At 41.7% G+C, this 15,634-nt stretch overlaps 1 protein-coding gene across 14 annotated transcripts in view; it reads left to right on the plus strand.

Moving 5' to 3' along the window:
- Positions 1-1,244: 1,244 nt before the first annotated feature.
- Positions 1,245-15,634, plus strand: part of LOC105452880 (tropomyosin) — a 41,698-nt gene continuing 27,308 nt past the window's right edge. For 3 of the 14 annotated variants that reach the window (XM_011694416.1, XM_011694413.1, XM_011694415.1), the window contains exons 1-3: positions 1,250-1,362; positions 6,123-6,276; positions 6,533-6,658. In XM_011694416.1, the coding sequence (XP_011692718.1) occupies positions 6,163-6,276; positions 6,533-6,658 (240 nt within the window). In that variant the 5' untranslated portion in view covers positions 1,250-1,362; positions 6,123-6,162. Of the gene's footprint in view, positions 1,363-6,122; positions 6,277-6,532; positions 6,659-15,634 lie in introns of all 14 variants that reach the window. The other 11 variants (XM_011694410.1, XM_011694409.1, XM_011694423.1 and 8 more) reach the window with 8 other exon arrangements.

A 15,634-nucleotide genomic window follows, 5' to 3' on the forward strand; every position in this document is an offset into this window, starting at 1 on the left:
CGAATTATCGTTACTTATGGGGATCATTTCGCGGAGGAGAAGAAAAACCGAGAGCGCCGTACGAGTCATAACGGATCGACCGTGACACGAGTTGACTCAAGGAGATCGGGTGAGGCGGCCTATACGTTGACCGCGATGCCAAAATTATCGCAGCGCGGCCGATTCCTATAACGTTTTCTTATTGGAAACAACACGGAGGTGTTGTTTTTCAACAGGTCCTCTACGTCAACCTTCTCTCGCTATTGTGTACTCTCACTCCGTTTATAGATAAATCCCGGAACGATCGTTTTAAATGCCACTCGTGGCCGTTAACTTATACAATCTTTCTCAAAGTGAGTGACTCACATGAGATAAACGATCGCAATTGAAACCAGCAAATCAAGATGATGATAATAATAGAGATGTGTTAATAAAGATAATATACTAATAAAGTGCAGTATTAATAAGAAAGTGGAAAATTTTATTCATTTATCTCATTTGTTCTGCTGGTTTTTTTTTTTGCTAAATGGAAAATCAAATTCTGCGTGAATGCAACTATAAATGAGAAATCTAATTTATCAATTAGGTTCAAAAGCAATTATTAACTTAAGCGATTATTCGCGTATACAATATTAAAAATTAAAAGTTCAGGGTGAGTAATAAAATATTTTTTTAAATCTCTCGTTTAAAGATCAATTTTCAATTTGTCACGCGGCGAGAATTTTGATGCAGAAAAAATACAATACTGATGCGGATCGCTGAAAGAGATTACGCGTTTCTGATGCTGACCTATTTTCCAGCGGGTCTGTCAGAATCGCCGAAGAACCGGCTTCCTCACAAGCGGAGGCGCCAGGCGATCATATCGGGGCTCGCGATGTGACTTTGACTTTGCTCGCGAGTTTCGCGGCCGATCAAACCGCGCGACACTCAGCCTCGAATTTTTTTTTTTCTGCACTCCGTGCCGTTTTTCTCCGCGACGACGCTACGGCACGAAGTGCTCCCCCGTCGCCGGTCGTCGTCGAAATAGAGCGTTCGGCACGCACGCAACTCACGCACGCACGCCCCATCGTCTCGCTCGCGCGCCCGCGATCTAAAGATAATCCGCGGGCGGCGGCCCGGTGTACGTTTTCACAGATCCGTACGTAGAAAGATCCGAAAGAGCCGGGGGGGTACGGTGGCACCACCACGGCGCGCGGCTGCGGCGGCGGCGGTGTGGTAGGGGGTCGCGGGGCGGCCAACGTCGTCCTCGACGAGCATCTCGAGGAGCATCGCGGGAAGGTGGGAGCCACGGCGAAGCCGAGAGCCCCGAGCGCCTCTCCGTCGCCCAGTCGTGACTTAGCCCGCAGGTCGGACGCATCCCGGACGGACGGATTATACGAACTCGTGAGTACTTGCGCGTGAAGTATATACATATACCATGTGCGGTACCCTATGCGTATCAAGGCCGGAAAGAGAGCCTCTCTCGTCAGGAAGCCGTCTCTTCTGGAGCGCGTCATCGACACGTTCGCCAGGGGACCTCGCCGCGCGATCGTCCTACATTCTATATAGAAAGAAAGGAAATCCCTCCTAGACACGGGGGAAAGAAAGAAGGAAGTGTGGTGTCTGCGTGTAAATAAGTGGCGAGTGAGGCGCTCTCGCAAGGTTGCCTGCACGATGTTTGCCGCGGCAAAGAGCCGCACGGCTCTTTATGTAAATGTCACTCACTTGTCGTTTATACACACACATACACACAATATACCCGCATTTTCACTTCGCGCTACAGCAAGAATTCCGAACTTGAGTAAATACCGCGCGCTCGTGAAGGACGCGAAAGAGTCCTCGCGATGAGGAGGTACGGATCGAATTTTTTGCACGCACCGGCCGGGGAGACTGCTCTTCTCCACGCGAGAGAATTCCACGACGAGTTTGGCCGTCTGAAAAAAACGGAATGCTCAACTTAACCAGATTTCGATTTTAGTGCGGATTATAGGAAGAAACTACTTCGATTCGATGTGAAATGTTCGACTGTTATTTATTTTTTAGTTATCTTTTATGTACTAGTATCTTCACGTTTATTTTGCGAAAGGTAGTCGTCTGTTATAGTTATTTCGATAAAGTCATTTAAATTAAATGATAATTATAATTTGAACTATTTAATTTAATTACTTTAATTTAATTACAGTTAATATTATATCGATTAAGCTATTTAATGTTATTTGATTATACAAAACTATTATACAAAACGGTCTCAAACGATCCGTCGAACGAAGGAGTAAGTCTTCAAAATTATTCACAAGACAGGAATAGCACTGTTAGGCAGATCTATAAGTAATAATGTCTCGAGCTGAGCGCTTTAAGCGCTGAGAATATGATTTTAAAGCTAAAAAATGAAATATAAATTCTAATTCCTATTTCAAATAAGACGAAAAAAATGAGAATCTTGTCAAAAATACGTAGATAGCAAACTTGACTTTCTTCACGGAGATAACTGATAAAAAGACACAGGAATTGTATTATATTGCACATAATTTTGTTAGCAAGGACATGATTCGGTACATCGAAGGCTTGTATCGCGCTTTACGACTTCGTTGTTCAAAGAACCGATATCGTCCAGTTTTACGATGTCGATATAGATATCGCGTGGACACATAATATAAACGATTACGTTCAGGAAGATGACTTAATCATCATTGAACAATGAGTGACGTGTGTCTATGCGCAAAAAGTGAAGTAACTCAATTGTTGCGTCGACGTTGAATAGGATTACCTTGGTTCTTATTTTGAAGCTGGACAAGATTGCTATATCGTGCAATCGGCAAAAGCTATATACAATATATATATAAATTATAAGAATCTTGAAGAAATTCTTAAAAAATAATCTTATACTCCTAGTTTTGCAATTTTATCCTTTATTTAATTAAACTAAATTATACTTTTTCTTTTATTAAGCTATTTATTTAAATATCCAAAATAACTAAAGATTATTATAAAAAGAACGCTTATTAAATCTCCGAAGGATGTGCTCCAATTTATTACAATTTATATTGTGTTTAATAAAATGGCGTTATAATGTAACACTTTTGGTAATCGCCAAAAATGAAAGAATGAATGAATTTCACAAAAATGCACCGCGATAACGGGTCAGTCGTCAGCCGTGGCGGCTGCTACCTTCCGGAATGCAGTGACTCATAAAGATTTTTTTTCGCGTTCGCGCGTGTAACCACTGTGACAACGTACAGATTTCCGATCTTTTCATAGTACGGGGACAAATTTCTTTGGCGCGTTCCGTCAAGAGTGCCGTGTTAAGCACGTTTTACTCGGGAAATAAGCTAACGTTACCAGCGATTTACGATACGCACGGTAATTTGCAAAAAAGAACAGCATTATGCCACTTTAAAATTATATACGTGTATATAGAATTATGACGTATTCATTAATGATATCAAACGACCGAATAATATTTAAAAATCTTCCGATATGAACATATCAAAAATAATTCCTCTGTTGTATGCAATCTAATAAAGAATTATTTTAAACATTTAATAAAATTAAATTTCAGAAAATCGTCGATTGCTTAAAAAATGTAACGATAAATCTTTACGGAAAGGGAAACGCATAAAAGAGACCCTTTTAATTTTTCTGCAAAAAAAATACGTGTGCGTGAGAGATATTAACGGTATTTGTCAACGCGGCATTTTTATTTTTTCGGGGCGAATTTCGTTCCGTTTTACAATCGCGGAAACAAGCGTTTTTAATCGCGATACAAGAGATAGCCGATGGGCCCGCAATCGGTTTTTCCTCCCGAGCGCGTAACAGGACACCGCCAAGTTAAGTCACTCGATCGTGGCGTTTGGGAGTCAGCGCGACGTTCGCTATGCGTAACCCGAAATGGCTCGGCCAGAGGCGGCAAGCGGCCGAACGAATCTTGCCGCCCTCTCTCCCCCTTTAACGCGTAAAAATAACCCGGTCGGTCGCGATACGCGCGTTTTTGGATCTGAGGAACGCGCGTGCCGACAAATCAAATTTCGTTTGATGGAAGCTCAACCTCGAATCAAGAAATTCCATCCGGAAATTTTATCATCGCCATTCTCGTTGCCGTCCGCAATCTCTTTCTCTCTCTCTCTCCCTCTCTCTCTCTCTCTCTTTGCGAAAAGAGTATAGAATATTCTACTATACGACGAAGAAACGAAGGAGGAGACTCAAAGCGAGCGCACAAACGAAACCGATCGCGAGAATTTTGCTTCGCGCCGAAGATTATGCATAAATGTTTATGAAATCCGTGGTTACACGCCGCGTTTAACTTCGCAGAATCTTTCGGCTAGTGTTTTTACTTCTACGAACATTCGCACACACAAACTCCATTTCCCTTTCGTTCTCTGCTTACCGGGCATCTCTGATTACCACCGAGCTCGGAATCCCGCGAGCATTCGCTCGGTCAGAAGTGCAGAGACGCGCGCGGTTCTACGCGTGCAATTGCATTGGCGCAGGCATGAGATTCCTTCAAGACCTTTAAACGGATATTTAACAATTACATTGATGCAAACAGTGAATTTCGTTTTATTTTAAATTTACATCATTCTCGGCAATTTGCTACTTTTTTGTTCTGGGCAAAACTAATTGCTAACTCATATAAAAGGATATATACTCTTTATGAAGAATAAGAGAAGCCATCGCGTCTTTTAACAAAAAAGAAAAAAAAAGAGCGAGTAAACAAAAGTAGAAAACAAGTAAATATTTATACAGATATAAAATAACAATACAGTACTAATAATAATAATAATAATAATAATAGTAGTACCGGTTCCAGGAAAATGTTCAGACAAAATCAAATTATTGCAGTGTGTCTCCAATGGTTAGTGTCGATATCAGTTAACTAACTCTTCACGAAACGAAGTACATAACTCTCCAATTTATGTCGCTGATATCGACGAAGCCAAATCGCTTATTGTCCTTATACGCTGCAGCGACGCATCGTAATGGTTTCCATTATTGAATTTCAAACCAAGCGTGTCATGTGACACCGCCTCGAGACGTAGTCTCTTTAAAGTTATATCCGCGGCTGAGAATCGTAAGACGATTTTTCGTCGAGGGAGGTAAGACCGACGGTGCGCGCGTCCTCTCTCTCTCTCTCTCGCACGCCGTAGAAATGTCCTGTCGCTCGCCAACGATTTGTAACAAACGGCCGCGGATGTGCAGCGTCTTCGTCGTTCTTCCCGCGCGTGCACGCGGGACTCTCGCATACCTGAGCGGCATGACGTCACGAGACGAAAAGAGGCAGCGGAGCGCGAACGCGCGCTTTGATATCGCCTTCCTCCTCAGCGGCCCGGGCCCTCCTCAGCGAGGAGCCGCGGGCTCTATAAATAGGATATCCGGTCGCTCGCTAATTATATCACCTATGCACGCCCGCGTTCGCCGAATGGCGAATCCGCGCGAAAGTAAAGCCCGGAATGTGCTCCCTTGCGAGAGAGCGCGCGAGAGAGAATCTCATTTCCGCACCCTCTCCGTGACGGCCGTTTCCTCCTCCTCTTATCGTTGAAACATCGGCGTAAGTTGCTGCGGAAAGATAGCGGACCGCTAAACTATCGTGCTATTCCACCCTATATATATATTGTTGCGAGGAAGTTGTAGAGAACCGCATTCCTCCTCGAACAAAGAAATTGCTGAGCGCGAGGAAAAAAAACGGAGCATAATTAATTGCTCATCGGAGCGGTTTAGGATTATTCGGTTAGCGACGGCGTAAAAAGCGAGGAGAGCAAAAAGTCTCGCTAATTGGATGGTTTTATGCCACGGTAAATTAACTAAGGAGAATTTTTCGTGACAATCGCCGGCGAGTAAAATCGGCAAATTAGTGTATTAATTATCTTTTCATCGCTCGCATAATTGTGGTAATTCTTGTCAACGTATTTTTTTTTTAATTGACAACACAATTATAATGATACTTTAGTTTCACAATTTGTACACGCGATTAATTGTTTAATAAGTCGTGACCGACAAGAAAATGTATATCGATACTTTTATTTAGGTCTTTGTAAACGTGCGGAACGTTCGAAATTCGTGTTATATTCTATTTCGTCCCATTTTGTTTGTAAAAGAAAGGATCAAAGCGATGCGTTAATCGACATCTGCGAATTTTGAATAATCGCATTCCTGTTCCGATGCCGCAGATTTTCTTCTGTGGACGAGTGAGGAGATACAAACACCACCATGGACGCGATCAAGAAGAAGATGCAGGGAATGAAGCTGGAGAAGGACAATGCGATGGATCGCGCGTTGCTCTGCGAACAGCAAGCTCGTGATGCAAATGCGCGAGCCGAAAAGGTATTTAAAAAAATGATTATTTACTATTACAACTTTTATACAATTGTTTGTACACATACAAAAATGTGTACGTCAAAGTTTAATAATCGCGATAAACTTAAAAACGTTTGAATTGTTATAAGAGATGATTTATTTATTTTTTGAAACAGCGATGAAAATATACATTGAATTAAATTATAACAATATTTTTAATGCATTAAGCTAAATAAGAATAAGATGGCGAGAAATAATGAGATATTTTGCTCTACACACATAGGCCGAGGAAGAGGCTCGTGCCCTACAAAAGAAGATCCAGACCATCGAGAATGAGCTTGATCAGACTCAGGAAGCTCTTATGCAGGTCAACGCAAAATTGGAGGAGAAGGACAAGGCTCTGCAAAACGTAAGTCAAGCAAATATTTTTACTATTCGACAAATGAAAAAGTATTCGGCATTATCATTCCGACTAAGCGAGAAATGAATTTCATTTAGGAATTTATTTTAGCCTAGAATTAATCAAGATCAAATATTGGTATATTTTGTGTCCTTATGTGAACACTAGTCCTCCTTTGCTTCGTACTTTCTAAAGTATATAAAAACTTTCCGTATATACAAAACGTTCATTGCCTCCGACAAACTATACTCAGCAAAATACGATTCGGAAACGAAAAGTATTCAAAGAGTTCCTTGGAATAACGAAATATTTGAGTTTTGCATTTCATATTTGTTTGCTCAACAAAAGTAGAGGAAATAACTGTATAATTTTTATAAACATTTAAACAAGATTAGAAGAAAAGATCGAAGATCGATCGCGAAAATGCAACGGACAAATTCCACTCGCCATCAGATAATTTATTTCGATGCCCGTTAAAACATTAGATTGTGAGAAAATTGTAATTCTGATTTTTATGAATCGAATGTCGAACATTAAACAAAGCTTGACGTAATCCTCTTGGGACCTCTTGATCGAATTCGAAAAGAAATTCCGCGTCAACGATGTCGCGCGTTATCGACAGCGCACACGAGATGATGCGAGTGCGCGCCGTCCGATGGCGCCACTAGCTCGCGCAGGCGCAACTCGCGCCAACAAGCAGCACGTCCGATTGTCTCCTGCGAACAGTCTGTCCGTGATACGCGCAGGCTTCTGCCGCTCGACGCTTCCGCGTTGCTCGCTCCGCAGCCCTCGGCTCTCTCCCCACTCGTGGCACCGCTGGACCGCGTGGAGGGGACGTCGCTCTCGCTCTCTGTGCGCGCGAGCGAGACAGACACAGCGTGCCCAGTGCACGGCGCAGAACGGCGCGATTCTGTTCTTTGTGTACGGGCTCCACCGTATCGCGTATGCGGCGCGGCGTGTGCGTGACGGTGCAACACAGCCGGTGGACAGAAACGACGTCGGGCGCGGGGGAGAAACGTGCGTGGTCGCGATCAGTGACAGACAAGATGGCGGAGTGCCTGGTGCAGTGGTAGTAGAGCGGTGCATATCGCACGGGCCGCGTCAACGTGTTGGGCGACAACGGCGCGGGGGTTTCGGCTGTTCGGCGAAAGAGGATAGCTTGACAACAGCTGGACGCGACATGGAGCGGACGCTCTCGGCGGCAACGAGACGCCGCGGTCACCAGCACCATCCGCGGCACACCACGCGACGACGTCTCGACGCCTCCAGCAGAGGACCCGCGCAGTGTGGCCCTGCTGATGCCGTCAGGAACAACACGTTCGCCGGCGACGAGACGTCGTCGTCGTCGTCGTCACCCGTCAGCGTGACCGTCGTCGACGATCGACTTGGCGCGACGGAACCGTCCGTGCCGCAAGTGACAGTTGGCGCGAGATGGCCCACGAGGATCAACGAGACGAAGGACTCGAGAACCCAGGTCCTCCTCGAGGAGCAGAAAGAGAAGGTGGAGGAGGAGGAAGGGGACCGTAGGGACGACGTCCGACAAAGGCTCGCGCAGTGTAGCCCGGACGTTCCCGCGCTCGGCGAGTGTAAGGACGCCGAGCGCGGCGAGACGCAGGAGCGGGCGGGTAGGAAGAGGAGATCCCCCCGATTCAATCCACGTGGGAAGCACTCTCCCGAGGATCGCGACAAGGGCGATCCTCCGCGGAGCAAGAGCAGCTCGCCCGTGCCCGAGCACGCGGTCGCGAGGGCGCGCGGCGACGGGAACTCCGACGACGAGTCCACCAACGTCGAGGAGGACCCGGAACTGGCGGAGCTCGCCAAGCTACGTTGTCCCAGCGAGCGTACGGAGGTCCAGGCCGAACGGGAGGCCCGCAGGCGGAAGAGATGCGCCGACTATCCCGGGCTCGCCTTTGGCTGCTCCATATTCTCCAGCGACACGATGATGAAGTTCAGTCTGATAAAGAACGAACTCCAGAATATCATGGGCAATCAGCTGAAGCGGGTCAGTATCGCGCACATGCCGAAATAAGCGACTGCGATAGGGTAAGCGCGACCGGTCTCAAGGTCGTCGAGACCTTGATAACGCCGGAGATCAAGAGGTCCTCGGGATCGGCTGGTATTTCGTCGGATACGACGAAAAAAAATATTAGATTCGAAACTCTTTGAACACTTTCGTTTTCTTCTCCCGATATTCTCAGTCGAGGAATTCTTGAGTACTTGATGAAATTATATTGCTCCGTACTTCGAAATCAATCAAAGAATCGACGCTAATGAAGCGTAAATGAAGACGGTAATGCTCGTAATATTTTAAGATTATTGCCTTCGAAGTAAAATCGATGAACGTGGCAATGTAATTTGATGTTATCATCAGGCCATCCATTTCTAGCGATAACGTCGGAACCATAAGTATATCACGTTGCTGCGTGAAAGTAATGACACGCATATGCAATGAGAAATAATAATTATTCAGTTTCAGCTCGAATATATGTATTATAAGAGTGTAATATAAATTTATTATTCAAAATTATTTAAATTTTGTTTATTATAAAATTGATCAGTTGAATTAAAAAATGTTAATAAGACGACTTTTATTTCACGGTTTATTTTTTCTTATCTAACGACGCAAATGCATTTCTAATTGCAATAATAATAACTGCATGTAGCACGAATTACATAAGCGACAACGTCAAGCTCGCGTGCGACTCCGAAGATTCGCGGGAGATACGCGCGACTGAATGATAGGTACCTCTAATTTCGTGTTAAAGTAGAAAATAGCTTCTAATGGCAATTAAGATCACTTGGTGTAACGCACTTTTTTTCGGACGATCAAATGATATCATGATCGTTAAATGAAGCAAGAAAGCGGACGGACTACGTGCTCCGATTTCGTCGCGTTGCTGAGCGCGCGAGGTAGGCGTTTATTTGCAATTAAAATCACGCGAAAATGGTACGTTGCGGTTATTTTCCATCCGTGAAGATATGAATTCGGCTTTTGGGACGAGATTTATATAAATACGCGCTCTGTAAATGATTACTGTTTTTTTAATGTTTTTTTAAACGTATATAATTTTTCAAGACTATCACGTTTAACTACTCATACTTGCAATTAGTTATCTTCACGCTTGTAAAGATACTCTAATTGCAGTAAAGTGTGTGTATAAGTATCCGTCCATTATTTCCCCGTAACATAACTGTTTCCTTTCACGGTTCTAACAACCAGAACCAGGTTCACATTTCCGCAGGTTTGTAACAAAAAATTGAAAAGTTTAAAACATTTATATATATCATTTTTTTAAATACTACTAATAAATGTAAATATTAGTTATCGTAGATCAACGATCTGGAATCAAATTGAGACATTATATCTGCACCGACAATGATACTAATAATTGAAGGATATAGTGATGTAAATTAGTCAAATGAATTAAATATCTTATTGTACAATAATATAATGAGCTAAATTTTTCAGGACGAAAAGCAATTCAAGTCATATTATATTTTCTAATCTTTCAATTAATACGCGAGCATGAACGTTTCGACATCTGACAGAGATATTTTACATTTCAATATCCGTCAAATATTTATCGAAATTTATCGGAAAATTTCGATTCTCCTATAAATTACGATTATTTATTACATTGAGTGTTTATTACTCGGGATAAAATACTGGGGTACATTGAATAATTTTCAAATTTATACTATAGAAAAACCCCTTGCAACGTCCCTGAATAGCAACAGTCAGCGACAGTCGAGAAAGTTGTCGCTAACGACGCGTAAATGCGAGATCCTCTTGACGACAAATGGCATTTATTATTAGGGTTACTGAACGAGGACAATAGGTTATGCGCACACGATTCTCTTGCCCAATACTGATAAAAAAAGTCATTGGCCATTAGACAGTCACAGCGTCATTAACTACATATACTCTAATTCGAAAAAAAAGAACATAAAATCGTTCGTATTTTCCAGTATTTTTCAAAATTTTTTTTCGGATTTGGTATCAATATTCATATGTTTATTAATGTCTATAATATGCATTGATATTTATATTTCATCGTTAATTACATCGTCTATTCGAGTTTAATATACCTTTTTATCAAATAATACGTCACATATTGTGTGTTTCAATTCACGAATATTAGCCCGCTTTCTCTGCATTACTCTTTGAAGTAGAAACACTGGAACATTACGTCGCATTGAGCTTCGTATTATATTTGTTATTCGATTATGCTTTATTTAATTCCTCTACTACGCTTTATGAATTTTAATTCGGACGAGCGGTCCGTTCAGTGCAATTTCTTTAATGCTTTTGTTTTTCAAGTCAAAGCTGATATCGTTCTGCGTACTTTATCAAACGTTGTCCGCGGGGAATTTACGATTAAATAGTATACTACGCATATAAATAATTAATCGCGAGAAATCACGAATCGTATCTTGTTTTTCGAAAGCGCATTTTTCAAATTATAATTTTCCAAATTATATTTGATGTCATCATATTTCGTGTGCCAAGAACTGTCAGGTTTTATTAATCGCTATCTAATTATAGAAGTTTTAAAAATGAACGGATTAGTTACCTTTGAGTGTAGAAAAATGACATGCCTATAAGAATAACTTTGTTAATTTAATAATAACTAGAAATTTAAAATAAACCGAAGCGCAAAAAAAAGGTGTCTTGCTTGCGTCAATCTCTGCTCTTACATTAGAGCACGCCAACCGCGTATAACGAGAACGAGATATATACTGCATTACGGTACATCGAATCATAAGGTATCGAAGTATATTATGTGATGCCTCGATGACATCCGGGATCGGGACACTCTCCCCACTGTAACGAAAACCAGTTTCGAGTATAAGATAATCGAATAAAGACGAGATAAAACACCATCTTTATTTTACATCGCACGATACTTGCACAATTCTTTTATTCGGATTCAGCCTTTGGATTTGGAAATCCTGTTGCAGCGTTCAATAACGTTAGAGTTTCATTGGCGAAACTTTCTTCTTCATTGCGAGAATTGAATTTATCCGTGTCCTTAACTATCTTTATTCTCATCAGTAACAGTCAATTGAATCTCGGACTCTCGCTCTCTCTCTCTCTCTCTCTTTCTCGAGACGATGATCGAGACGCTGCTTGCTCGTTATCGTCGTCATCGGACAATGAAAACCCCCTGATCTCCGAGATGTTTCTCGCGCGATGACGCTTCCGTCATTTCTTTTTCGGGGGGGACCGGGCACCGCCCTTTTGCATACGCGTCTGGCACGTCTGCTCAAGCTCACACACCCCACGATCCGACTCGTCAACATTCTAAAAATACGTTACGGCCGTGATCCAGCGAGACTTTTATTCGGGAGTGCGGGACCGCGGAAAGATTGCGTAAGCTCCCGTTCCCGGAGCCTCTGCACGAATAAATCCGGCGCGCGGTATGCGCATCGTAGAAAACGCACCCCGAAACGTCGTGCAAAACGCCCACGCCGTCTCAAAGATTCGGAGCACACAGTTCCAAAAAATCTTCTAAAAAAAAAAAAGGAGTTGTTTATCTGTTGATATATTTTTTCCTTCCCGTTTAATCAAAATTGCCAGCCGTTAGGTTCAAGATTATACATTACTATTTTTTTTTTCTTGGAATAACTGTACTTTTTTTCCTCGAAGAACCTCTGACCGCGCGGTTCACAATTCGAGAAATCATGCCTCAAAAACCGTGTCTTAAAGAACTTAAACGACGAGAAAGTATCGACGGTCAAAGACGTATCAGCATAAATTAAAAATCCATTTGTGTCGTTATCCCCGTTGCGATCGAGGCACCGTTGCGAGACTCCCCCCCCCCCCCTTCATCCACGCATGATTCGAGGATTTGGAACGTGTGCCAATTTCGCTCGTCTTCGCGACTCCTTGTCGCGCGACGACCTTTGAAGTTCTTTCTCGCGACCGTTCCTCTTATCGACTTGATGTTTGCACGTCACATTCCGCGATTTCTCGCTGTTTCGTCACGCTACCATCCGCGATCAATGTTCGACGACTACGCGATTTGCGACACGAATGAACGCTCTGTTTTTACTGGGTGAAAGCCAAGATGTTCGCGGTCGTCGAATGTTTTACGAGTCGCGCGGATCTATTCTTTTCAGCTGCGTGTACCTTTTACTTTGCGAGATTAAGGAAAGGAGAAAGATATCGCGAGGGAAACAGAACAGATCTCGCGATTTCTCAGCAGCCTTGGAACAATGCCAAGTCATGCACACCGTTTGGGAAACAGATGTGAATGCTTCTTATTGGAATTTCGAATCAACGTGAGCTGTTAAAATATGAAATCGTCAATACGAATCTGATAACACGGATATTCGTGCGATAATTATCTTTTTTGTGCAATTATCTTTTATCGATTTCTAAATCGAACTCCTTTATTCAGTCTGAATTAACGAAGATTTATTGAGCTAGCTGATATGTTGGGATGTTACTGTATCGAATGGAACATTTGAACTATATGTACTTTTTACGTTGTAAGAGGAGCGGGAAATCCGCTGGGAAAGCGCAGCTGGAACGGCTTTTTCATTTGGAACAGTGCCAGGTTGAACTCCATTTGGGGAACAGGTGTAAACAACCCTCCTGGAATTTTGAGTTAACGAAATTTATAATTGGAATTAGTACGCCGAAATTAGTGCGCGTCGAAAGGAACATTTTATTTTATCAAGAATCGACTGGATTCACATTTGATGTCGCGGATATGTATTTCGAATTCGCAAAGCTACGACACATTACCGAAATCCGTTAATTATGTGAAGCGTTATGAAATTAACATCGCGATAACATTCGGAATTATTCAACGTGAAATTAATTATTATTATTGTATGTTATGATCAAAAACTATTTTTAATTAAAAAATTTCTTGATTATAATATACAATAATAATTTTTAATTTAAAAAAAGAAGAGTTTCTTCTTTTTTTAATTTTTTGAGAAATTATAAAATTTAAATCGGGACTGATTCGCATTTACGCAGAATTTAAGAACCGTTTTATCAAAAATATAAAGATCGCGATAAGAAAGATTAGTTGCGATCGCGTGCGCATTTAATTAAATATCAACGGTACATCGTGAGTTGTGAACTGTGTACAGAGCGAGTTTTACGCAGAACTAGAACGGTACAATACGGTTTCAACCTGCGCTGATGTGCCGTGGAAATATGCGATTGTAACAAACGCAGCGGGAAAAGTTACGATTGCCGCGCATTCGAGCTTATTAACATGCCCAACCGCGTTTGCATTTCGTTTCAGTATTTGCTACACATCGGCTGTGTTTATCGCGCGCTTAGCATGTTTCTGCAATGACGAAAGATCTGCGTCATATTCAGTCTAACCGAAACGTGAGGGACATCGTGAGCGACCTGTGGTGCCGAGTGCATTCATACTAATTAGAATCGATTATCATCGAGCGAATGCGTTCTTAAGCTCGTATCAGGTTACAAATTAGAAATTGAGAATTGCAAATTGAAGAATTAGAGTTCGACTAATCAGATAACTTTAATTTTAATTCATTTCTCGTTCTGATTGGTTAAATTCTAATCTCCAATTCGTTATCTTTAATCTTCAACGTGTAGTCTGATATGAACTTTAGCTGTCCGAGATTCAAAGTGAATTCTCGTGATATGCTTTGCGATTTATTTGCTGTTAATTACATATTAATTTAGTTTATATATATACCGATTTATATATTTACACATTTATTTATATATTTTTGATCATCTCCGAAAATCAACGCACAGCGATAAATTATTTTTTCTTTTTTCATATTTAATAATTAGTATAATTGAGCTTTTATTTCAATAATTTTGATGATAACGACGCTAATTCAAATATTTCCCGTTCCTCGATAAATATTTAAAGGAAAATTCTAATTATCAAAGCAAGGCATGTAAGTTTTATCCTTCTTTTTGGGTGACCGAAACAGCTCATTGCGTTATCGTCCAATTGTATTCTCCGTTTTGCAAGTGACACACGTCAGTGACACGCGATTCCAGAGAAATTAACCTTGGAAATTATCTGACTGTGCAATTGTACATGATATTCCTTCTGTCATTTCCGTTTTCGTTATCTCGTTAAAGAGCTGTGTATGATAAAAAGGTGCGTAATACGATATTACTATCCGAGAAGATTCGATATAGTACATTAGATTATATCTATGTATAATGTCGAGTAATGGCAATGCGGGTTGGTGTGTTGCTCTCGAGTGCGGAGGAACGCATATAATTTAGACGTCATCACCCGAGCTGCCACGTGCTGAATATATCAAACGCCGCATCTGTTGCGAGGTCACCGCGCAACCTATAAACCAGAATTGCGTTACCAGAGGGACGGCTTTATCGCGTTATAATTTCTAAAGGCCCGGTGAATAGTTCTCGCGCGCGGGAGAGAGAGAGGCCCTTTTATGAAAGGCGTTCAGCACAGGATGCTACACGTGTCAGTATGCGACGTGGCATATTGGATCACCGGGGCGGTCTCATTAGATTGCGCTTTTAGACAGCGTGGAAAAGAACTCGGGCGTTTGAAATTCCCGCTTCAAGGACGGAGCGATTCGAGCGATTCTGGCTTCACGGATTGACCAGAAGAGGCACTGAGATCGAATTAAACGCAAATTAAAGCCACATTCGGGGCTTTATTGCACCGTATGTTACCCTGCGTTTAGATTTCTTGAAATTTGATAAAATCTACCAACGGATTTTATTTATTTTTTAATTTTTCGAAATTTTTATATTCTATCAAAAATTCTATCCTGAATATAATCATGATTTTGAATGGATCGTATTGTAAAGCGAATTATCATAACATAAAATATTAAAAATATTAAATTATTAAAAGTATAATAAAACGAAGTATTGAAAATGATGGAACTTGTAGAATATTTCAGTAAAAACCGAGTATTAACAGTTAGTAACTTTGGCGGAGTTATTTACGGATCAATAAGCTTTGAAATTCATTAAGATTAATAATCACA

The sequence above is a fragment of the Wasmannia auropunctata genome, unplaced genomic scaffold (assembly GCF_000956235.1).
Source record: "Wasmannia auropunctata unplaced genomic scaffold, wasmannia.A_1.0 LD336026.1, whole genome shotgun sequence".
In the NCBI taxonomy this organism is placed as follows: Eukaryota; Metazoa; Arthropoda; class Insecta; order Hymenoptera; family Formicidae; genus Wasmannia; species Wasmannia auropunctata.